General features: G+C 40.7%; 1 protein-coding gene across 1 annotated transcript in view; it reads right to left on the bottom strand.

The window, feature by feature from the left end:
• hhat (hedgehog acyltransferase) overlaps positions 1–26265 on the bottom strand; it is a 243005-nt gene that overhangs the window by 114835 nt on the left and 101905 nt on the right. Inside the window, exon 10 of the mRNA XM_060831434.1 lies at positions 245–446. Coding sequence (XP_060687417.1) covers positions 245–446 — 202 coding nt within the window. The remainder of the gene's footprint in view (positions 1–244; positions 447–26265) is intronic.

Raw genomic sequence — 26265 nt, 5'->3', positions numbered from 1 at the left:
ACATGTGGACAGACCTCTGGGACAGATGGAACTTGAAGCCAAATTGTCGAGCTCAGAGCTTTAGACTCTATCACTGTGACACAAGATGGTAAACGATTCAGAGTCCTTTAAGATGGAATTGAACCAGCAACATAAGGATGTTGGTTTTGTAATCTAGTACAATCCTCCACTCTCAGCATTCATTGACAGTGAGAAACAAAGTACTGTAAAGGTTTCCAACACGATATATAAAACTGGCACTTACAATAATCTCCTGAACAGGTGAAATGGAACAGATCATCTTCAGTGTGCTTTCTACCATTACTCCAGCCCAATTCAAAGCTGCCCAATTTAGCATGAAGCTATGGCCACCATGCCAGTAGCAGACAAAGCTAAAGGCCACGGCAGAAGAGAACATGATCCGTAGTATGCCATGCCGTGAACCTCCCAAAGGAATATAAATATACCTGCAGAAACGAGAAATCAAAAAATAATGAACACAACATTAGGAGGTTAGATTGAAACAAATCTCTTCTATTTAATACTGTGGAAGTACATGCATAGGAACAAAACTGAATGAAATCCCAGAAGTAAAAATGCTGCTCGTTGGATGCTGCCTGAACTGCTGTGCTCTTCCAGCACCACTGATCCATGAATGAAATCCCACCCTTGCTGATATCTGAAAAATAATTCCACTTTTAATTCTGCCTGCCTTCCGTGAATAGCAAAGCTGGGTAATTAATAGATAGTCAGCTGCTAACTGCTATATTCCTGACTCCCTTTGAGCCTTCCACCATTTTCGCCCTTCGAACTTGGGTCACTGATCTAAATGAAATTTGGGAGTTAAATGGCCTTGACCCACACTGAACCTCACAACCTCTCCCTCCTCCATCACCAACACCACCATTTTCCCAGCCCTCAGTCAGCATGTCACAGTTCCATCATAGGTTACTATCAGGCCTACAAAATTAAAGTTCTGCAGTGTGATTTTCACTGCACACATAGATATTCAAAACATTCTAAATAAATGAATGCTCCATTGTGCAATACCCTTTTACATAAATGGAAAAGTACTTAAGTGATTAGGGACTAATTAAGAAGATTTCTTATATGTATCCTAATTAACTCCAAAAATAGATAACTTCACAAATAAACATCCAAATTGCTTTTTTTATATAGAGACCGCAGCTTCTACTGGGAAAAGGTTATACTATGTAAAGGAATTTATCCATTTTTGATTTTGTCAACTTGTGTTTAAAATCAACACAGAAGACTAGATTCAGTCTTGTTAGCAGTTTACACATCTGGAATAGTAGTTTTTGGAATTCCTATGGAATTTTGTCATAGTATAAAGTCACTTAGCAGAGAACTTGCTCTTTTCTGTGGAAAAGCACAAACACTCACTACAAATATTGTGATCTCCTGGTTCAGGTTGCAATATTGATATTCCTAAGTTAACAGCATGGCATCTTGCAACCTATTATTTATACAAATGTCTCATAGAGACTAACAAATGGCTCCCAGCATGAGGCCAATGAAAAGGTGACCTTATGATAAAGTGATGGTTGGGAGAGTGGTGACACTTTAGCTATTTGCCTTGTGATCATTAGTTAAAGTGATTTAAACAAGTAATTAATATAGGGTAAACAACCAACCCCTAGGAATAGTGTGTACTAGTGGGTGTGCCAAGGCAAGAACAGTCCTCATTAGGCTGTGGTCTTCTTCAGATGGAGAAATATCAAGACTGAGAGAGGAATATTGAAGGAGTATCTTCCTGATACTTTGCTTATTGAGCAGAATTTGGATCAAAGTCCTGTAACCTGATTTCCCATGACATTGAGTATGTGCCTACACCAATGGACTGCAGTAGTTCAAGAAGATAGCTCACTATCATCTTCTCAAAGGCAACAGAAATGGGCAATAAATTCTTGTCCAGGCTGTGACAGCCAGATCACATGAATGAATTAAACAAAAGACAACTGCTTTATCAGTCTACCCTTGATCACTGGCAAAGTATTGGAAGAGCAGCAATTTCTCATTTTTGCTCAGTTTGAATTCCACCAGGATGCCTCAACTCATTATAGTTAGTTCAAACATGGACAGAACAGCTGAACTGCAGAGGTGAGGTAAGGGTGGCATGCCTGGACACCAAGATCATATTTGACTGAATGCAGCATCAGAGAGCTGAGTCAATGGGAATCAGGAAAGGTCTCCATTAATTGGAGTCATATCCAACATAAAGAAAGATGATAGTGGTTGCTGGCACTCAAGCAGGTTAGTTCCAGGATTTCAGTGTAAGAATCCACAGAGTAATATCCTCAGCCTAAGCATTTTAGCAGTTTCATCAAATACTATCCCTCTATCATAAGGTCAGAGGTGGGGATGTTTGCTGATGATTGCATGATGTTCAGCACCTTTTACAGCTCCTCAAATAGTGAAGCAGATGATGTCTACACACAAGACCTGGAAAATATCCAGCAATGGGCTGATAAGTGGCAAGTAACATTCATGTCAGGCCCTGATTATTTCCAACAAGAGAGAATCTAACCATTACCACTTGACATTCAATGGCATTTGCATTACTGAATTGTCCACTATCAACATTCTGCAGATTACCATGACCAAAAATTAAACTGGATCAGCCCTATAAAATTGTGGCTATAAGATATCAGCAGCTGTGAACTCTGCTTACTCTCCTCTCGACTCCGACCACAAAGCCCGACCATCACCTGCAAAGGCGTGTGATGAAATAATCTCCTTTGGTCTAGCGCAACACCAGTAAAACTCGAGAAGTTTAACATTCACCAGGACAAATCAGCCTGTCTGATTGATACCCGGTCCACTACCTTCCACTTGCTGAGGAAGATACAGCTGTGAAAGGGAGTATTTGTGACTACCTGGTCAAACACTTGAAGGGAAACTTCAAATAATGAAAGTAAACAATGTAAAAGTGAGAAACAGAAATCACTCCAGACAGAAGAGAACTTCAAGGTGCGCATTCAGAAAAAGAAGCAGCAGTAAATTACATACTACCACCAAACAAAACACTGAAGATGATAGAGATCCAGAATAAAAAACAGGAAATATGAAAATACTCAGGAACAGTCATCCAGCAGAAATTTAAATGCTTTTTCCCATTCAAAGGTGCATCTAGATTTATAGTCATACAGATGTATATCAGGGAAACAGTCCCTTGAGTCTAACTCGTCTACGCGGACCAGATATCCTAGATTAATCTAGTCCCTTTGACAGCACTTGCCTCATTTCCCTCTAAACCTTTCCTATTCATGTACTCATCCAGATGTCTTTTAAATGTTGTAATTGTACCAGCTTCCACCACTTTCTTTGCAGCTCATTCCATACACACACCACACTTTGCCCCTTAAGTCCCTTTTAAATCTTTCCCCTCTCACCCACGCCCTCTATTTCTGGACTCCCCCAACCCAGGGGAACACCTTGTCTATTCACAATATCTGTGCTCCTCATGATTTTGTAAACCTCTACGCTCCTACACTCCAGTGAAAACAGCCCCAGCCTGTTCAGCCTCTCCCTCTAGCTCAAATCCTCCAACCCTGGCAAAATCCTTCTAAATCTTCTCTGAACCCTTTCAAGTTTCACAACATCGTTCCTATAGGAGGGAGACCAAAATGGCACACAATATTCCAAAAGTGGCCTAACCAACATCCTGGACAACTGCAACATGGCCCCCCAACTCCTATACTCATACTGACCAATAAAGGAAAGCACACTAAACACCTTCTTCACTTTCCTATTTACCTTTAACTCCACTTTCATGAAACTATGAACTTGCCTCCCAGGTCTCTTTATTCAGCAACACTCCCTAGGACTTTACAATTAAGTGTATAAGTCCTGTAAGATTTGCATTTCCAAAATATGGCACCTAACATTTATCTAAGTTAAACTCCATCTGCCACTCCTTGACCCATTGGCCCATCTGATCAAGATCCCATTGTACTCTGAGGTAACCTTTTTCGCTGTCCACTACACATCCAATTTTGGTGCCTTCTGCAAACTTACCAACTATACCTCCTACGCTCACATCCAAATCATTTATATAAATGACGAAAAGTAGTGTATAAAGCACCAACCTTGCGGTACTCCACTGGTCACAGGCTTCCTGTCTGAAAAGCAATCCTCCACCACCACTTTCTGTCTTCTACCTTCCAGCCAGTTTAATATCCAAACAGCTTGTTCTCCCTGTATTCCACATGATCTAACCTTGCTACCATGAGGAACCTTGTCAAATGCCTTACTAAAATCCACCATTCTGCCCTCATCAATCCTCTTCGTTACTTTGGTAAAAACTCAATCAAGTTTGTGAGACATGATTTCCCACGCACAAAGCCATATTGACAATCCATAATCATTCCTTGCCTTTCCAAATACATGTAACTCCTGTACCTCAAGATTCCCTCCAGCAACTTGACCACCACTGATGTCAGACTCACTGGTCTATAGATAGTGTTGACATTTTGTGGCATTTTATCTGTTTTTAGTTAACATTTTGGTAATCTTATTCAATTAAAATCCATTTGTATTAATGGATAATTTCCAGTGAATGCAGTTTCCAATTCTATGCCTCTACCCTTTGTACCAAATAACTCGATTTTACTTCAATACATACTTAGAGCAAACAATTGAATGTAGCAGCAAAATTAGCTTAATTTTAAGCAAGTTTACAATTTCTGTAATTTTTTAAAAGTCAGTCCTCATGCACAGCATCCACACTGGTAGCAAAAGGTCCTTTCCTTTCAGGGCCAATAAGTAGCATTCCATCCCAAACAGGATTGTGGTGCTTTCAGTAACATTGGCTAACTAAACATAGCGGACTAAAAAGCCTTCAATGATATGCTTGATATCAATGTCAATTTTATAAGAGCTATTAGGGAAGCCATGAAAAAGATTGGCAAGAGATATGGGAAAATTTACACCAATGCATAAAAAAAACTTCTGTCTTGGAAAAGGATCAAAGTCACATCATCAGGTAAAATAGAGGGAACTTTACTTTCCATCTGGCATACCTGATCTGGAAATACTTGAAAAGAAATCAACCCTCTTCAATTAAAACAAAAGGATTTTGGGAGATAAATACAAAAATATAATTTTCCAGATCAAGGACTCCTACAAATGATTTATTTGTCAGAGCCAAGTAGTTACCATTACAATGAGCTATGCAGACCTTTAGAGAGGGTTATCACCATGGAAAAGCTTACAGTGGAAAAGAGGACTCTTCAACAGCTGACAATGGAGCTAATTTTCTGAATGTTCGGTCCTTCCCTGTGGAAGCATATAGTGCAAGATCAAAGGAACTCTGCCTGTGAAGTTTTTTTTAATTTTTACCATATGAGCCCCCTGGGAGGCAGGATTCTTAACAGAAGTTAGCACTCAGAAAATTGCCACCTATTTTCCTATTTTATAAGCAAGGAAAAAATAATGAAAAGTTTCAGAAAATAAGTTGCAGATCTCCAAAAAACCTGGCATTTCAAATAAAGACCACACCATTTGAAAACAAATCACTATACTGAAATACGTGAGACAACTTTCATCTGCAGGAGTGAACAGAAACAAAGATACTTCAGAAGATGGAATAGTTACTAGCTAAAAGTGAAAGAAATATTTTCTAAACAAACATTAAATATGAATACAGAATTTGGTTTATTTGGTGCATTTTCCAATTTTTTTAAGGATAAAAATGTTAAGAAATAACCCTGCCAAGTTACTTTTGACTCCTGTATCACTGTAAGGGATGGAGGAAGTGAATTACTTCAAGGCTGACTGGTGGACCTGGATTTTAACCAAATCCTTTTGTAGCTTGGAGGGGTGAAGACTTTTCATCACGTGGTCAAAAGAATTGATTTCCCAAATATTATAATATAACATTTCAAATTAATTAAGAACAGGATTAGACCATTTGACCCCTCAGGCCTAGTTCCCTCTTCAGTAAGGTTACGTCTGCTGATCGACCGTGGCCTCAAATCCACTTTCGTACTTACTCCTGACTCCTTTGTTAATCAAGAATCTATCCACTTCGGCCATCAACATATTTAATAACACTCCTCTCCTGCTGTCTGTTGAAGTGATTTCCATAGACTCACAACATAAAGAAATAACTTCTCCTCAAAGAAATAATTTCTCCTGATGTCCATCTTACAAGAGAAACCTCTTAAACTTAAAGTATGTCTCCTCATTCTGAATTTAACAGCAGCTAAAGTTAATGTGCGAAGGTGGCCGAAGGTAGATGACTGTAACATACAGCACATTTGAAGAGAAAGAACAGCAGCTCTGTTGGTAAAACTATCCACAGGCAGGAGGAGTTCCTTTATAGGCCTTTGAGTGAGAATTGTTTCACAAATCCAAAGTACAATAACAGATAGGTGCAATCAAAATATAAGAGAAGTTGTATAGGCAGTGAAAGTGTTGAAGTTCTAGATCATGATTGGGGGATCAGTTAAAGCAGAATAGATCTAAAGATGGAATGACTTGACTGCATTAGCTTTTTGGGTCTGGAGGAGGCCATCAGGGTCAAGACTGGCATCCATGAGGCATTGTGGGCCATCAAAGGCAGCAGAATTGTACTCCAGCACAATCTATAACCTCATGGCCTGGCATATTCCCAACTCAACCATGACCATCAAGCCAGGCAATCAAACTCGGTTCAATGGAGAGTGCAGAAGGGCACGCCAGGAGCAGCACTAGATAGACATTAAGATAAGGTGCTAACCCAATGAAGCCACCAAACAGGACTACTTGCATGCCCAACAGCATAAGCAGCAAGTGATAGAGCTAAGCAACCCCACAACCAATGGAAGAGATCTAATCCCTGAAGTCCAGCCACATCCAGTCAGGACTGGTGTTGGATAATGAAACAACTCACGAGAGGAGGCCCTGCCCTCAATGATGGAAGAGTCCAGTACTTCAGTGCAAAAGATAAAGCTGAAATTTTCACAGCAATCTTCAATGAGAAGTTTCGAGTGGATGATCCATTTCTGCTTCCTCCACTGGTTCCCAGCATTACAAATACCAGTCTTCAGTCAATTCAATTCACTCCACGTGATATCAAGAAATGCTTGGAGGCACTAGGTACTTCAAAGGCTATGAGACCTGCCAACTTTCTGGCAATAGTGCTGAAGACTTGTGCTCCAGAACTTGCTGCACCCCTAGCCAAGCTTTTCCAGTACAGTTACATCACTGACACTTACTCCCAACAATGTGGAAAATTGCCCAAGTATGAACTGTACATAAAAAGCAGGACAAATCCAACCTGGCCAATTACCACCCCATCAGTCTGGTTTCAATTATCAGTAAAGTGACAGAGGATGTCATCAACAGTGCTATCAAGCAGCACCTGTCCCCTGCTCAGTGACATCCAGCTTGGGTTTCACAGGGGAACTCAGCGCCTGACCTCATTACACCGTTGATTCAAATATGGACAAACAGCTGAATTCTAGAGGTGAGGTGAGAGTGACAGCCCTTGACATCAATATTATTGTGGTTCTGTTCATCGAGCTGGGAATTTGTGTTGCAGACATTTCGTCCCCTTTCTAGGTGACATCCTCAGTGCTTGGGAGCCTCCTGTGAAGTGCTTCTGTGTTGTTTCCTCCGGCATTTATAGTGGTTTGTCACTGCCAATTCCGGTTGTCAGTTCCAGTTGTCCGCTGCAGTGGCCGGTATATTGGGTCCAGGTCGATATGTTTGTTGATAGAAGCTGTGGATGAGTGCCATGCCTCTACACATGCCACAACACATACTTGGGTTAGAAACCTCTCCGACAGACAGCTCACAGACACAGGAGGAACAATACTGGCCAAGGGACTCAACTATAACCACAGGGACACCAAGACAGCAGATTTCCTAGCAGCACTAGAATGCACACTCAGAAACAATGGACTGAAAGAAGAGACACATCAAACAGTGAGACAAAGTATCGTACCCCTCATAACAAGGAAAAGACAAACACATAACCTTAACACCAAGGAGAGGGAAGCACTAAAAACACTAAAAAACGATAAGAACTTAATCATACTACCAGCAGACAAAGGCAGAATGATGGTCATCCTGGACAAAGCAGACTACATCCAGAAAGTGCAACAACTACTTGCAGATACCAACACCTACCAAAAGTGGGAGTTTGACCCCACCCCACAGCTCACCAATAGGATAAACAACACACTGAGGAATCTACAAAAAAACGGACAGATAACCAGGTTTGACCTACAGAGAATTAAACCTGAAAGCAACACCACCCCCAGATTCTATGGACTACCTAAAGTGCACAAACCAGACATCCCACTCAGGCCCATCTTATCACTACCAGGGATACCATCACACAAACTGGCTAAAGAACTACAGTAGAAACTGAAACACCTGATCAGTAGATCCAGACACTCGAGAGAGTCAACACAGGAATTCTTGGACATCATCAGAAATATACACATAGACAAGGAAGAAACTATGGTCTCATTCGATGTAACAGCACTGTTCACTTCTATCGACAAAACCCTAGCCAGAGAAACAACAGCCAACCTGCTGGACATACAGAACAGACAACAAGACGGGGAACCTATCAGAAAGACTGCATACTCAAACTACTGGACCTGTGCCTCACAACACACTTCACATTCAACAACCAAATATATGAACAAATCAACGGCACACCCATGGGCTCACCCATCTCTGGACTCATAGCAGAAGCTGTAATGCGAAGACTAGAACAAACAGTCCTACTGCAAATTCAACCCAAATTCTGGGTCAGATATGTGGATGACACCTTTGTAATCATTAAAAACACAAATAGAAAACACACACCGGATCATCAACGCCACAACTCACATTTCTAGACGTGATGGTACAGAGAACACCGAATGGAGAATTCACTACAAAGGAATACAGGAATGCCACACACACACAGACCAAGTACTGAATTACGAAAGCAACCACCCCAACACACACAAAAGAAGTTGCATCAAGATACTGTCAAAAGGGCCACAACACACTGCAGCACACCAGAACTGCAAAAAGAGGAAGAAGAACACCTCTACAATGTATTCGCCAAAAACGGATACCCCTGCAATTTCATCAACTGCTGCTAAGGGAAAGCCAACGGAACGAGGACATGCCACAACCCAAAGGACTAGTCATGTTACCATACATCAAGAACATTTCTGAACTGACATCCAGACTACCACGACCACAAGGACTCAGAACAGCACACAAACGAACAACCACTCTCAGACAACAACTCACCAGGACGAAGGATCGATACCCAGCAAGAGCAAAACCAACGTAGTGTACAAAATCCCATGCAAGGACTGCACAAAACACTACATGGGACAAACAGGAAGACAGCTAACGATCCGCATCCATGAACACCAACTAGCCACAAAACAACACGACCAGCTATCCTTAGTAGCCACACACGCAGATGACAAGCAACATGAGTTCGACTGGGACAACACTACTATTATAGGACAAGCCAAACAGCCAGGGAATTCCTAGAGGCATGGCACTCATCCACAGATTCTATCAACAAAGACATCGACCTGGAGCCAATATACCAGCCACTGCAGCGGACAGCTGGAACTGACAACCGGAAGCGGCAGAGACAAACCACTATAAATGCCAGAGGAAACATCACAGAAGCGCTTCACAGGAGGTTCCCAAGCACTGAGGATGTCACCTAGAGAGGGGACAAAATGTCTGCAACACAAATTCCCAGCTCGATGAACAGAACCACAACAACAAGCACCCGAGCCATAAATCTTCTTACAAACTTTGATCAATATTATATTTGACTGAGTGTGGCATCAAGGAGCTCTAGTTAAACTGGAATCAATGAGTATCGGGGTCAAACTCTCCACTGGTTGGAGTCATACCTGACACGTAGGAAGATGGTCTTGGTTGTTGGAGGTCAGTCGTCTCAGTTCCAGGATATCTCTGCAGGAGTTCCTCAGGCTAGTATCCTAGGCCCAACCATCTTCAGCTGCTGCTTCAATGGCCTTCCCTCCATCACAAGGTCAGTCCACAATTGACACTCAGTAACACTACTGCTACTATAAGATGCACTGCAGAATTCACCAAAGATCCTCAGACAGCACCTTCTAAACCCATGAGCCAGGACAAGGGCAGCAGATACATGGGAATAGTACCACCTGCAAGTTCCCCTCCAAGCCACTCACCATCCTAACATGGAAATATATGGCCACTCCTTCACTGTTGCTGGAATTCCCTCCCTAACGGCATTGTGGGTCAAACCACAGAGGTGTACTGCAACGGTTCTCATGGGGAACTAGGGACTTGTAATAAATGCTGGCCCAGCCAGCGACACCCACATCCCACAAAATGAATACATAAAGAAAAACATATTTAAAGGTCAACAAAACACAATTTCAGTCACTACAAGCCAAGAATTTCCCTTCAGCCTGTGGTGACTGCTCTCAGAAACCAGAAATACCTTTTAACTAATTGAAGCTGTCTTTCAGGTTTGCTAACACTATCTTTCAGGCACTACTGTGTCACCAAGAGAAGGTCCATTCTGTTCCAGGGCGACCACACTAGAAGGCCATCTCATCAAATCCAACCATCCTGTGCTGAGATTGCAGTACTCGTCAGGACTGGAAAGCCAATGATCTTCTGCTCCCTGCAATGGCAAGTAGCTCCATTTCTCTCCTCTACCTCACATTCATGAGGAGACTCAGTTTAACTCTGCCATTGCAGAGGCATCTCACAAAACCTCAAGGCTTATAAATCTTAGCATCATATCTGTAATATGTGGTCAACATTATCCTCAAAAACTCCTAGCACGTCCTGCCTACTGGGACTTCAGACTTAACTAACTGACCACTTTGCATTGTTATGCATTTTCACACAGTACTGCTGCATGCATTTCCATCATGTTCAACCCTTCTCTTTGTCTCACTACAGAAATAATTGGTCCACAAACAGGTAGAGTGGGCCAAGAGCAATGAGGAGGGATGCTAGATATGAAGATCCTCTTCCCCCTTGCAGGAAAGGTCTGCTGAGCTAGCTGTGGAAGACCAGAACTATTCCCGTGGTGACGGGAGATAACAAAAGGCCACATTGCACTCTCCACTTCTCAAACGTGCAGGAAGGCAGACATTGTTCTGCGTAATCTAATCTGTATGTTTAGCAAGTAATTATTTTCTCTTCTCTTCTGAAGGTAGTGTACCACCCAGGACACTGCGCAGTGAAAGAGGCCACAGCATGAGGTGCTTTGCATCAGCACTACCTCTGCAGAGGAAAACTGTGAAAACAAGTAGTTCACATATACCCTCCACCAGTGTCACCTTAGTACCTTAGCTGGAGTAGATTCAGGGATACAGCCTGATAAGCACATTACTGACATTTGGCTGCAGCTAATGAAGGAAGGAAAGATAGAAGTCTCTGACACAAAGAGGACTGCTGGAGATTAGGCACCTGCTCAGCCCCAGGAAAGACATGCCTCTGTCTTGGTCATAACTGAAATACTTGATTGGCAGGGAAAGGCTGGATGCAGTATGGGCTCTCTGTATGCTGAAATGAATGATGGAGTCTGTCCACATTCTCACCCACTGTGAGCATTTGGCTGTCTCCAAGGAAAGGGTAGAAGCTACTTTACTGACCCAGATTGGCAAAAAAAACTCTCCGTAGCATGGATGCTTGGCCAAAGGAAAGTTGAGAGAGAGGCAATGTATGTCAAACTCAATTTAGATGTTCCATCTTCTCAAGGAAACAGGATGGTGTCAAAAGTATCCACAGGGAGAAGCAGCATCAGAAAGGTACACTGGGCACTTCCTCTCAGCACATTCCACAAGCGTCTTGCCCCTCCACCATTCTCATGGCAGTGACTCCATTACCATTATCTCCAACAGCTTAGGCAGAGGATGGTGAGTCTGTGAAGAACACTCTCAGCACCTTCTAGGCACAGAGTCTAGCTGTCTAGGGGATGACCACAATGTATTCAAAGTCAACCTGAGCTGTCTTCCAACCAGGTACAGCAGGCTGAGGAGAACCTGGGGTTCCAGTTCCTAGGCATGATGTATCCCTACAATCCTGGGCTCTGTTGATGGTCCATATCAATAGAAGTGGTGTCAGTGAAAATCCTTAGATAGTGCAAGGGCTCAGGAAAGGCTCATTTCAAGCTAAAGCACTGCATACATTGTGAGGGTGTAAGTGCATTTTCTGCACTGGCTCTCAGCCATTTGCAGATAAGCCTGCAGCTCCTGTTCTGCACAAGTGCTGTTAACCTGCATGACAGCTCTGTCATACAGCCTCTCCCAAGAGGCAGTGGAGCAGCCAGTGGCAGATGGAGTTGTCTCTCGCATCTTCTGCAGCAGTTGTTTTGCAGCGATAGTTGCCTTGCACAAGAGGAACTGCTAGATTGACTTCTGCTAAGCTTCCTCAACTTGCCGCAGGTCTACGAGAACACTAAGAGAAAGTACGCAACTTGACTAAATGGGACCCTTTACCCCTAACATCTTTGTCCATAAGGCTCCAAGTTATACAGCTAAAGAGGGTTGTGTCACACCTGGTGAAGGACACAAGCAATAAGATTGTTGGATGCATCTACTACTGCAAGATTACTTTCAAGATTACAATACTCCTTCTCATGAAATGTAATAATCTTGACCTCTGTAAAATGGTTCAAGAAAGTGCTGATGGGATCTTGGAATAAGAACAAAAGCTGGTTGACTTATTGGTTAAACACTAACTGAAACAGTGAGATTGGTGCATTATCATTGCCCGAGGGACATAATGAAGGTCCAGGAACACACCCTGCTTTAATTAACAGGAGATATCGGTTACATTTGTAACATTCCCAGCAAAAGTAAAGAGAAGCAGTCTTGTGAAGGTATCAGTAAACATAGTGAAAGCTATGTACTCACACGGATTGGAGCAGAAGGCCAAAGTTATCTGGTATGAACTTGATTTTTTTTTAAAACTCATGTTTATTTCTTTTTTTTCTACGTCAAAGGGCAATGCTGTGTGCCCACACCTGTTTTTTTTTAACCCCCACACTACCGCCTAACTGCGGTAGTGCTTATTTTCCCCAGCACCCATGGTGTGTGTGTGCAGGTGTGAGACACAGTGAGAGACACAAAGTGCACAAATCTTTATTTAATTTCCACCACCAGGAAGAAAGGAAACACCCGAGTGGCCTGTGACAAGCAGTGCCCTTTACATCAAAGGGCAATGCTGTGTGATCAAAACAGTGAAGGGGAGGGCAAGGACTAAATCAAAATAGCGTTGGAGGGGGAAATGATGCACTTCACTCCCTGCGGCGCCCACCTCTCCCTGAACAACTCCAGGGTGTTGGTGGACACCGCGTGCTCCTTCTCCAAGGACACCCGGGCCCTAACGTAACCGCGGAAGAGGGGCAGGCAGTCGGCCCTATGAACTTGATTTATGCAGTCAGGTCGCTGAAGGATCAAGTATCTTAATTTGGCAGAGGTTAATTGGAAAGGTGAAGTAAGTTCTAGTGAGTCATGTGATTAATGAGAAGCACATGGATGGAGATAAAATTCTTGCTACTTGCTGGTGAAGATGTTATCTTGTCATCCAGAGAAGAAAGACTTAAATATAACAGTGAGAATCTGATTTTTCGATTTTCACTCAAGTAACTCATCTCACTTGCCATTATTCTTGCTTCTCCAGGGAATAGAAAATCATGGCTGTCATATCACCTACTTGCATGCAGCTTACAAAAATCAGATCAAGATAACATTTATTAATATCTAACTCATTGACCCACAATTACATGGCTTAAAAATAAACAAATTTTAAGATTCTTCTGCACTGCTGCTGGGACTTCTGAGAGTTACAGCTCATGTTCATGTACATGGAATTTATAACAAAGTTATAGTGGCACAGTGGGACAAGGTCCATGGGAAATCATCCTCTTAAAAATGCACACCAAATCTCACATACATACTCTCTGACTTGTTAAATGAACATCCCTGTCCAGCAATTTTATTGCTCAGAAAACAAGCTTTCAGTTTATAATTTTAAATGAGTGTCTAGCAGATAATTTTATTCTGTTTGTTTCAGCTAAAAAAAATTGTTTTACACTAATAGTAATTAAACATTTTGAAAGGCTTTGTCAGTTCTTTAGACAGAAAATACAATTTAATTTGTTCTTTAAAAATTCACGTTATTCTGGTGAAATTCTGGTCATAAATCAGAACAATTGCAATCCGTCCTTCTTCCATGTCATTGTTCACGTTTTTTGTATAGATGGAAACTATAGAATGTCCATGTGTAAACTATGACACGAGAATATTTCTGGATTCAGCTGCCACATTTCTTTACAAACGAAACCAGAAGAACACTTTCAGGATGGATTTCAAGAAGAGTTAATCATAAAGAGAGCAATTTTTTCAGATATCTTAGGTTTCCTGGGTTAGACACCCACACACAGACAGAAATTAATTAAATATAGCAGGGGCAGTCTTTTTCATCACAAAGATCCCTTGGAATGATCCACATATTGGCAATTTGCAGGAAATATCCTGTAACTAAAGAGGTTTTTTTTGATCTCAGGCAGGATTTGAAGAAAGGAATTCTTAGAATCAATGCAGATGCCAGAAATAAGATAAGGGAGCAGAATGGTAGCAAATGAACAAATAACACTGTTACGTTCCTGAAAAGGTCTCAATCTACAGGAACAGCTTTTTTGGTTAACTTCTGGTCTTCCAGCACTGCAATAAAAACCTAAGTGGAGTACCACATCCTCAATGGCAGGGCTCTTGCTGTTTGTGGTTTGTGCTGTTTCAGAGTGTTACAAGGGGACATAAATTTAAGGTGAAAGGTGGAAGGTATAGGGGGGATGTCAGGGATAGGTTCTTTACCCAGACAGTGGGGGGGGGCATGGAATGCGCTGCCTGTGGGAGTGGCAGAGCCAGAATCATTGGTGACCTTTAAGCGGCAATTGGATAGGTACATGGATAGGTGCTTAAACTAGGACAAATGTTCGGCACAATATCGTGGGTCAAAGGGCCTGTTCTGTGCTGTATTGTTCTATGTTCTAAACATTGATGCTCTTTGGAGGGTCGGTGTGGACTTGATGGGTCAAATGGCCTGCTTACACATTGTAGGGATTCTATGATTTTAAAGGGTACAATTAAGAAATTCATGAATGATACGAAAATGGGTATAATAGAATATAGTGAAGACGATACCCATAAATTGCAGCATGATATCAATGGTCTGGTGAGATGGTCAAAGCAGTGGTAAATGGAATTCAACACTGAAAAGTGTGAGCTAACACACTTGGGAAGGACTAACAACAAAAGCGATTCACTATGAATGATCGGGCCCCTGGAAAGTACTGAAGATCAGAGAAACTTTGGCGTGTATATCTACAGATCCCTAAAGGAAGCCAGGCAATTGAGAAGGTGGTTAAGATGGCAAATGGGAAACTTCCCTTTTCTAGCTGAGATACATAATAAAGGTGCTGCGAAATTATGTTGGAACTATATAAAATATTGGTTAGGCCACAACTGGAACACTACATGCAGTCTGCTCACATTATAGGACTGAAGTAATTGCACTAGAGAGGGTGCAGCAAAGATTTCCTCTGATTGGAGGGTCTGTGCTATTACGGAAGTCTGTGTAACCTGAGATTATTTTCTTGGAGCAATGAAGGTTGAGAGGGGCCTTGACAGAGGTGCATAAGATTATGAGGGGGATAAATAGTGCAGATAGAAAGGCTAAGATGGGAGTCGAGGAGAAGATTTTTTCACGCAGAGGGTGCTGCAAGTCTGGAACCTAGCTGAAAGGGTGACTTAACTCAGAAACTCTCGTAACACTTAAGCAAAATCTAGATGTTCACACATGTTGGCATAGCCCTCAGGGCTATAAGCCAAAAGGTGGAAAATAAGATTAGTGAGGTCAGAATTTTATCAACTGATGTGCACAGATTGGGTTGAATAGCCTCCTTCTGTGCTGGAAACATGATTCTTCAATCATGGTTTCTCTTCTTCTATTCACCACTCCATTCACCAACCTGGACCCCACTTTCTGCCTGGTGCCCAATTCCTCTTCTATCCATTATTTGTTAATGGGACATGCGTTTCATTGGCAAGAATAACAAGTCACCCAAGTGAGTGGTTTGCTAGGCCATTTCACAGTCAATCACATAACTAAGTCTAGAATTAAATATAGCATAAAATGTGGGTTTTCATAACAATCACTAACAATTTTATGTTACTGTTACCGAGAGTAGCTTTCAGTTTCAGATTTATTAATTGAATTTAAATCCCAATACAGTGGATTTAAACCATACCTCCAGAGCATTATCCTTGGCCCCCTGACTACGAGCCTCATGGCATTACACTTATGAGATCTTCTCCCCCTAATTGCTGCAATACTATTCAGTAGTGGCCAACTGAAATTGTGTACAATTTCCAAGAGGGGCAGGCTACCTTTAAGACAAGGTAAAGTTTAAAATCAGTTTACTGCCTGAAGTGATACTCCACAGTTTAAATAGCTCAGTTTCTGGATTAGACATATTAATATGGACTATATTATCACATTATTAAAACTATGCTTACAATATCAATTACCATGTCAAGCTTTGAGGCAAGTTAATTGTGCAATTGCTCAAAAATAATGTGGAGATCAAACAGTGGTGTGGCTTAAACCAATTGCAGATTCTGTTGAATTGTAGAGTCTCACCCTTTAAGATGGTACATTTTTAATTGAATATTTAAAGTCTGGCATTTTAAAAATCTTCAAGCGTTAAAAAAAATCAGAGCAACAAAAAGTAAAATTGGGGAAGATGCCAATTAGATATTGTAACCAAACAAAATAATCAAAAGAAAAAAGATCATAAAAAATGTAACAAGTATTTATTTCATTGTTTGAGACTTGGGGACATCCAATCCACAACCAATGAAGTATTTACTAAATATAACTATTCTAATATAAGAAATGTAGCATCTAATTTGCACACAAAACCCACAAACAACAGATGATAGCCAAATATGTATTTCCTTTCTCTTCTGTCCTCCTTCTTTATTCCTGATGTGGAGGTGCCGGTGTTGGACTGGGGTGGACAAAGTTAAAAATCAAGAGTGTGGTGCTGGAAAAGCACAGCAGATCAGGCAGCATCCGAGGAGCAGGAGAACCAACATTTCAGGCAAAAGCACGAAGGGCTTTTCCTGCTCCTCGGATGCTGCCTGACCTGCTGTGCTTTTCCAACATCACACTCTTGACTCTAATCTCCAGCTTCTGCAGTCCTCACTTTCGCAAAACATCACAGGCTATAATCAGGTTTTTTTTTAAGTTTTAAAGAAGCTTTTAACTTCTTTATTCACTATCACAATTCTTTTTAAAATTTCTGTTCTTGATTTCACTACAATTTGCCTAATCTAATTCACCTCTGTTATTGCTTTCTTTCTCACTCCTGTAATTCCACTGGTTAACAGACTGTCTGTTTGTCCCGTTGTTTATGAAGCTCTCAGATGTTTCATTACTCTTGCCATGCTGTTATCAGCTTGTACTTTAGAGTAAAATCATAAATGATCAGAAAGATGCAGGTAAACATTTACAGTCGCAAGATAATCTGCTCCATTCAGATTTATTCCAACCAAACATCAGGGTCCCACTGTCAAGTAAGCAGAAGTGGAAGTCAATCAAATCTGTAAGTCTACATTTTAATAATGAGTTCAATTAATTAACATATTAAGTAGAAGAATGTGAAAACATTTGGATGTAAATTCAATAAGCCTTGCTTTCTGAGGCAGCAAGAGACTATTTGGTAATGATTTTAGTTTGTACATATGGTTATAGGGCTTTGCATATTTACGAACATGGTCACCCTGTTTTTGCTTCCATTCACGTTTCGAAGATTTGGGCAATGCGGTAGATTGCCACTGCTCTCTGCAGGCTGGCTGACCAGGGGACTGCACCCGCTGCCTGTCATCAGGCAAATTGTAAGTATTTACAGGATGATAACCAATCTGATCGGAGAAATAAATCTTGGATTTAAACCTGAAGCTTCTTGTCCACAGGTAGGAATACTCCCACTGTGCAACAAGATCTTTTCATGGTCATCCTAACAGCTCAAAAAGTAATATCACAATTTTTTAAAAGATGTTGTGTATTATTAATCAACTAATGCTGTTCCTGTTACTATATTTTACCACACATACCCACGTGAAATTAAGAAAATATAAAGCTTACTTTGTGTAAACTCAAATCAAGCCAAACGATCATGAATTATACAAAAAACCTGAGATGACACTTATAAGACTAAAAGTAAGAAATCAAAACCCATAATTCATAAATAAAAATAAAATAAATATTGAAAAATCATAGAGCTCTAGACAAAGGAATTTTCACATATTGGGTGTAGCACCGAAGTCTGATGAATGTTAGTCTGTCTCTCAAATCAGAACATTTATATAACTGCTGTGAATTTTCTACCTTATTCAATTTAATTTACGTAAAATGCATAATTGAAAGCAATGAATCTCAATGGCTTGTAGACATTCTAAAAGAATCAGTTACAATAGATGACAATTTAAGACTAAATTGAGCTCCAACCTCTTCAAGATTGCTGGCTTCATTCTGACACAATGTCGCAACCTGCTGAGATGTACATAAGAAGAACAACCTCGGTTGTATCCTAGAAAAGTGATACCCTATAATTCAGAAAAGCTCGTTAGATAGGCAAATTACCATTAGCTGTTCTCATTTAAAAATACCTCAAGTGCTTTTTTGATTTTCATGTAAGGTTCTTTTTGCTGCCTTGTAAGAAGCTGTCATGAAATACAGTGATGTAATTTCTCCCATTGTCCAACGGATGATCAATGGAAATGCTGGAGAATTTTTATAAATAACATTTTTGCTATTTCACCGGGGTTTTTAATGAGCATCATGGAAGTTACAGTAGGGAATAGGAAGAACACTTACCACCTCAATTCGGCTGTATGCTTCCCCAATTGAAATTTCTCAGTAGTGTGTGTAGGTGTTGAAAAAAATTACTTGGAATACAATGGGATTTTATAACAAGTTTAGTAGCTAAAAGAAATACTTTATATTTCTATAGAGCTTTGCAGAACCATGACAATTCCAGTGTTGTGTTGTCAATAAAGTATTTGTGCAGAGTAGTCACTACAGCAAGATAAAGGTGTGGAAATTTGCACACAGCAAAACTCTACTAATACCAATCAGATAATGACCAGGTAATGTATTTTAATGACCCTTCTTCAGGAATAAGTATTGGCCAGGACATTGAGGAGAACTCCCTGCTCTTTTCTGAATATTGCAACTGGATCTTGGTCCATTTACTTTAGGTTAGGTAGGTACCTTTGTTTAATTTCTCATTTAAAGAATGTATCAGTGCACTCTCTTGCTATAGCACTGAATTTGCAGCATACATTATATGCTCGAGCCCCTGCATTGGGACTCACCTTCTGAATCAGAGGCAAGTGTGTCATCACTGGCCTCCAAGGCTGGCTGTTACTGAGTTTAATGTACTATTAAACAAGATTATCATATTAAAATATTGAACTATCATGGGAGCTCTACTCTTCCAGCAAGGTAGAAATTAAAATACAAGAAAATAATGTACAAATTTACATATTTTATGAAACATGATTTGGTAACAGTAATGGAATTAGTGAAGGCTATTCACTTCCAATTGTATCTTCTGCAGCCACATTTGAGTTTGTTAGGCCATAAATAAGATATGTTGCATATTTCACACAGTCATTTCATTATGTTTCAGCCAATATATCATCTGCAGGATTAATGTAAAGCCAATTCAGTGAAGTTCACCTTAAAGTCTTCTTGGGATGTAGAAAGAAAAGATGCTCATAGAAGCATAGGAATCAGGAGTGACAGTAGGCAAATCAGTCCTTCGAGCCTGCTCCACCAGGCTGATCTTGCCGTGGTTTCAACTCCACTTCCTACCTGCTCCCCATAGACCTTTATCCCACTTTTCATCAGAAACATATCTACTTCTTTTTTGAATCTGTTGATTGATTCATTCTCCACTGCACTCTGGGGCAGTGAGTTCCTCAGACTCGTAACCCTCAGAGTCGTTCTCTTCATCTCATTTTTGAACCCACCTCCTCCCCACTCTATACCCATGAACCATTTTTCTAGACTGCGAAGAAGGTTATTTCAGGTTACAACGTGACCTTGACCAGAGAGGCCAATGGACTGAGAACTGGCAGATGGAATTTAATTTAGATAAATGTGATATATCTAAATGTTAATTTAGATAAATTGCTGCATTTTGGGAAAGCAAATCTTAGCAGGACATATACATTAATGGTAAGGTCCTAGGGAGTGTTGCTGAACAAAGAGACCTTGGAGTGCAGGTTCATAGCTCCTTGAAAATGGAGTCACAGGTAGATAGTGAAGAAGGCATTTGGTATGCTTTCCTTTATTGGTCAGAGTATTGGGTACAGGAGTTGGGAGGTCACGTTGAAGCTGTATAGGACATTGGTTAGGAATATTGTCTGCAATTCTGGTCTCCTTCCTATTGGAAGGATATTGTGAAACTTGAAAGAGTTCAGAAAAGATTTACAAGGATGTTGCCAGGGTTGGAGGATTTGAGGGAGAGGTTGAATAGGCTAGGGCTGTTTTCCCTGGAGTGTCAGAGGCTGAGAGGTGACCGTATAGAGGTTTATAAATTCATGAGGGGCATGGATAGGATAAACAAATAAAGTCTTTTCCCTGGAGTGGGAGGACTAGAGGGTATAGGTTCAGGCTGAGAGAGGAAACATATAGAAGGAACAACGTTTTCATGCAGAGGGTGATAGGTGTATGGAATGAGCTGTCAGAGAAACTGGTGGCAGCTAGTACAATTGTAACATTTAAAAAGGCATCTGGATGGGTATATGAATAGGAAGGGTTTGGAGGGATATGGGCTGGGTGCTGGCAGGTAGGACTCCAATGGGTTGTGATATCTGGTCGGCATGGACAGGTTGGATCGAAGGATCTGTTTCCATGCTGTACATCTCTATGACTCTGCAAATAGTAAAACAGTTATAAAAAGCAGTTGGGTCAATTAGGGACCAAGTGGATTGATACATGGAAACCCAGTGGCATAGTATTCAAGCAATACTCTGCAGCTGTCTTGGACAAGAAGGTGGATGCTACCTTTGCCATTGTGACTGGAGAGACTATTCAGAACTAGAAGGGATTTAAAATTGATGACATGGAAGTGTTAGATTGACTGTCAGTACTTAAAGTTCACAAGGCTTTCGGATTTGCTGCGTTACTGAAGGAAGTCAGAGTCGAATTTGTGGAGACACTGTCCATATCTCTCCAGTCTTCCTTAGACTCAAGGAGTTCAAATTTGAAAATATTATGCCCTTGTTCAAAAAATGGTATAAGGACAAGACCAGCTTAGACCAGTCAGTTTAACGTTAGTGGTGAGGCAACTCTTATAAACAAGCAATGATTGTTTGTTTATATCCAGATCACATAAACATGTGCATTAATTAAGGAGAGCTATCATGGACTTCTTAAAGGAAAATCATGTTTAACTAACTTGGAATTTTTTTTGAAGAATTAACAAGGTATTGCAGTTGATGTGGCATTTTTGGATTTCCAGACGCTGTTTTGTACCAGAAAACCTAACTGTAAGCAAAGTTAGAACTTATGAAATAAAAGGGATAGTGGAATGTGCACATAAAACTGGTTAAGTGATTAGAAACAGAGAATTTTGGTGTATGAATATTTTTAGATCTGGAGAGAGATTTGTAGTTGAGATCCCCAGAGGTAGGTACTGGTACTTTTCCAGAAATATATTAATGATCCTAATTCTTAATAATTAATTAATGATTGCTATACAGTTGAAAATTGCAAAGTCTGCAAATGATCTAAAACTTGTACGCGTTGAGGTGGATAATGTAGAACTTCAAAGGGACATTGACTAGTGGTGTGAGTAGATAGGTAAGTGGCTAATAAACAGGGAAGTAGATGGTGATATATTTTGGTAGCAAGAACATGAATAGGCAATATAAATTAAAAGATACTTTTCGAAAGGGTATGCAAAAGCAAAGTGACCATGATATGTATGAGCATACATGATTAAAAGTGACAGAGCAGGTTGAGAGAGTACAATAAAGCATATGCTAAGCTTTTATTAACAGGGCATGAGCAAGGAGGTTATGTTGAACTTGAATAAGACACTTAGATCTTAGCTGGAGTATTGTGAATAGTTTGAGGCAACACACTTTAGGAAGGACATAAATGCATTGCAGGGACATAGATGAGATTCACAAGGATGGTTCCAGAAATGAGAAGCTTTAGTTGTAAAGTCAGGTTGGATAACTCCTGGAGAGGTGAAGGTCAAGAGAAGAGCTGCTAAAAATTTCCCAAATCACGAGGGATCTGGAAAAAGGAAAGATGGAGGCAGATTGAATCAAGAGGGAATTTTCAAGAGGGAATTAGATGACTATTTCAATAGAAATAACATGGGTTACATGAAAAAGGCTAGGCTAACAACATTATTTCATAGTGCTCATTTGGACAGGAGCAGACATGATGGTCCGGAAGACATCCTTCTGCATCACAACAAGTCTGTGATTCTGTTTATTCTGTCTCATTGTCAGGGAGATAGTGAAGTTAGATGAGAAAATTCAAGCACATTAAAATAGGTTGGAAAGGTTTCAAGATATTTACATCCATTACTTAAAGGACTGATCTAGAAAGTCTATGAACAGTATTAAATGGAAATGCCGGGGTCTCAGACACCAGCAGGGCAGCCAATGAGAGCCAAATGTTACCTCTTTTTGGGAAGGCTCATGGGTTTCACTATCAGGTGGGCACCTCACTGGCAGTGACGGGCCTTCCCTCTGATCAAGAGGCCGCCAACTTGAGTGAATGACTGTGCCACCAGGAAGATAGTTGCTGCTGTCGGTATTACACTAACTCAAAAGCCCAGCATCTTTCTGGAGCCCATGCCACAAATGAGAAATGGTGATGCAGAAGGGGTGCAGGGCAAAAAAAGTCAGCAGCAAGGACTTGGGGTTACTCTCAGCATGCCCCTTGCATCTGGTGCCAGGTCCCTTGATCAGGCACTGAGTGCCTTTGTACAAGGTACAACTCCTTCCTTCCTCCCAGGAACCTGTAAGCAACCAAGGATGTATTATCTCATCGTGATTCCTGCCTGGTGAGCTCCCTGCTTGCCATTGCGTTAATACCAATGATGATGTGAACAGCACAAAGTGAGCAATTACTGCTTTCTGATATTGCAGTTCTATTTGGGACCACTGACCTTTAAAGAAGAAATGCAAATACTGCTCAATTCACAGACTCAAGATTTCATTTTATTTAAGTGAAACAAACATCACTGTATATAAACTGACATTAAATAAAAGAAAGGCTATTAGTTTAAAACAAAAGCTTATAAATACTTATTTCTACTTATATTCACCTCATAAGACATTCCTAATCTAAAAAACTTTTGAAAGCTCATTTACTTTTTCTGCAACTAACCCAAAGATACACCATAGTGCGACTCCTATATACATGACTATATATAGACTCATATCAATTCCCCATAGAATTAATGTTCTTTTGAGACAGAATCCTATGGAAGACCTTCTACTAAAGTTGGCTACATGATCCTCCACTTCTTCTTTTACCAAGTCCATAACTGAATAGTGAGTGTGTGGAAGTGGAGAAGATGTTTCTACTGGTAGTAGACACTCAGGACACAGCCTCAGAGTGAAGGGACAACCATTTCGAACTGAGGGGAGGAGGAATTTATTTAGTCAGATGGTGGTGATTCAGTGGAACTCACTGCCACAAAAGGCTCTAGAGGCCAAATCATTAGGTGTATTTAAGACAGAGATAATTAGGTTCTTGATTAGTAAGGGGATCAAGGTTAAAAGGGGGAAGTCAGGAGAATGGGATGAGAAACATATCAGACATAATTGAATGGTGGAACAGATTCAATGGGCTAAATGACCTAATTCTGCTCCTATATCTCACTGGCCTTCTATCAGCAAAGACACACAGATGCATCAAATAGCTTTCCTTATCAAAACTGGTAGCTTTTAGCTTTTTTTATTGAGATAATGAGAGACAGACCAACTCTAGGATCCTGAAATGGGTTGTCCATTGTTTTGCACTTTTAACTCAGGCTTTGAGGTAAATATAGGTTCCTTTTTAATTGCAATTAACTCCTACTTCAATTTTCTTGCTAATTCTATCAACTGAACTCTGGCTGCAAATCAGTCAGAAGGAAATCTTACCCCTCCAGAAAAATTTTTGCAGTTGACATAACCATTCTATTTCTTACCAAGTACAATAGAAGTTCATTGTGATAGCTTATTGTCTGAACCTTAGCCAACCCAAAATCCTGCCCAAAGACCCCAAACTGATAAAACTTTAATTCCCAACCTAAACATTATATTCCTGAAACTGAAATTTATATTCAAAGCACATGAATTATGCTTTATTTCTGCAACAGAATTTTTCCAAATTATACAGTTGCGATGTGGATTTTCCCCCTGCTGAGTCTCTGGAACACAGTAAACCTTTGTAGGTACCTTACAGAACGCTATTAGATCCAGATGGACCACAATAGCTGCTAGGCGGAAGTGGGTACAACAGATGCTGGAGATTACATTCAAGATTAGAGTGGTGCGGGAAAAGCACAGGAGGTCAGGCAGCATCCGAGGAGCAGGAAAATCGACTTTTTGGGCAAAAGCCCATCATCAGGAAATTCATCAGGAAACTCACAATAGCTGCTGAACACTATGCCTGTTCAGCAAAAGTCTTGGTTCAAAACAATATGTGCTACTTTCTTACTTTTAATGCAGCAAACACCACCCCTATTTATATTTAATTTGGCAAAGGAAACACTTAGAGTCATACAGCATATAAACAGGTCCTTCAACACATCACTACTATGCTGCCCAACAAACACCGAGCCATTCTTAATCTCAATTACCTGCACTTGGTTCATAGCCTACAATACCCTGGCATTTTAAGTGCTCATCCGATATTTCTTAAATGTTGCAAGGGTATCTGCCTCCACCACCCTCTTCCATATTCCATATTTCTATCACCTTCTGGGTGAAATAATTTTTCCTCAGATTTCCTCTAAACCACTTACTCCTCATCTTAAACACATGCCCTCTGGTCTCTGCCACAGGGAAACTATTCTGATGATCTACTCTGTCTAGGCCTTTCAATTTTATGTACCTCAATCTTGAGATGTTTCTTCAATCACTCCTTCCAAAATCAAATAAGATTTGCCTTTATCAAGAGGGTTTTCTTTTCAGAAATGGGAAAGAGATCAGGTAGACAGTTTGTTCTTAGAAGGCTTTCCTCCAAATGGACCGGATAAAGCAAGAATCTCCAAACCAGTCATTGTTCATAAAAAAAAGCCGCAGTAGGGCTCTATACCAAACCATACGGTTATCACCAGCCATGTGATTCACAGAAAATCTTGTTAAAAATGAAACTCTAACGTCCACAGTGAACTTGTGCAGACTGCTTCCTTTAAAAAAAAATCACTCCAGGTATTTCCATCAATTCTGCAATAAATCAGTTTTCCACAATTCTTCAAAACTTAATTCCTCCAAGTACTGTTAAATATAAAATGTCTTTGTAACAGTGTAATGCATCTGCCTACATCTCACCTTCATCTCATCCCACAATCTCCTCTGGTTTATACAATGAACATGGTCTAAGTATGCACTATTTACTTTCTCATCCTCCTGCCTCCCCTCACCACAGCACCTGCCCCCCCCTCCCCAGCACCCCTTTATGGTTGCAGATACCTAAGAACTACTACCTTGGCCAAGTAATAGCATGACAGTGAAAAACTGATGGCAAATAATCACCGTCACACTCTCAGAGAGAAGAGAGAGGTGGTGAGATGTTGAGGCACAAGTAGCCTGGAGACAGGGGAGGGGGAACAAGGACTGAGTGGGTGCTGCGTCTTTGGAATGTGAGGTCACACATGGAGGACCCAGGTTGGACAGCCACGCTGCGACCACCGGAGTGGCATTGTGCAGCAGCTCTACGCGGGCACCTGCGAAGGCACTGAGGGGATGCAAAAGGTGTAAGTGGATGAGTTCTTGTGAAGCATTTTCTAACAAGATCAGGAAAAATATGCATATCAAAAGCAATTGTTAATTAATGACATATTAACATGCAAATATGTATTAATTATCTCCCAGCTGTTTCCAATATCCTTACTTAGCTATTCAAACATTTAATTCATTGAGAAAGTGTACTTTGAACTAGCAAATATACATAGCAATGGAAAACAAGAGCATCACAGAGCAA

This window comes from Hemiscyllium ocellatum, chromosome 10 (genome assembly GCF_020745735.1).
Source record: "Hemiscyllium ocellatum isolate sHemOce1 chromosome 10, sHemOce1.pat.X.cur, whole genome shotgun sequence".
NCBI lineage: Eukaryota > Metazoa > Chordata > Chondrichthyes > Orectolobiformes > Hemiscylliidae > Hemiscyllium > Hemiscyllium ocellatum.
Note: the sequence above shows the minus strand (reverse complement) of the source record. Positions and strands in the feature narration are given on the sequence as shown.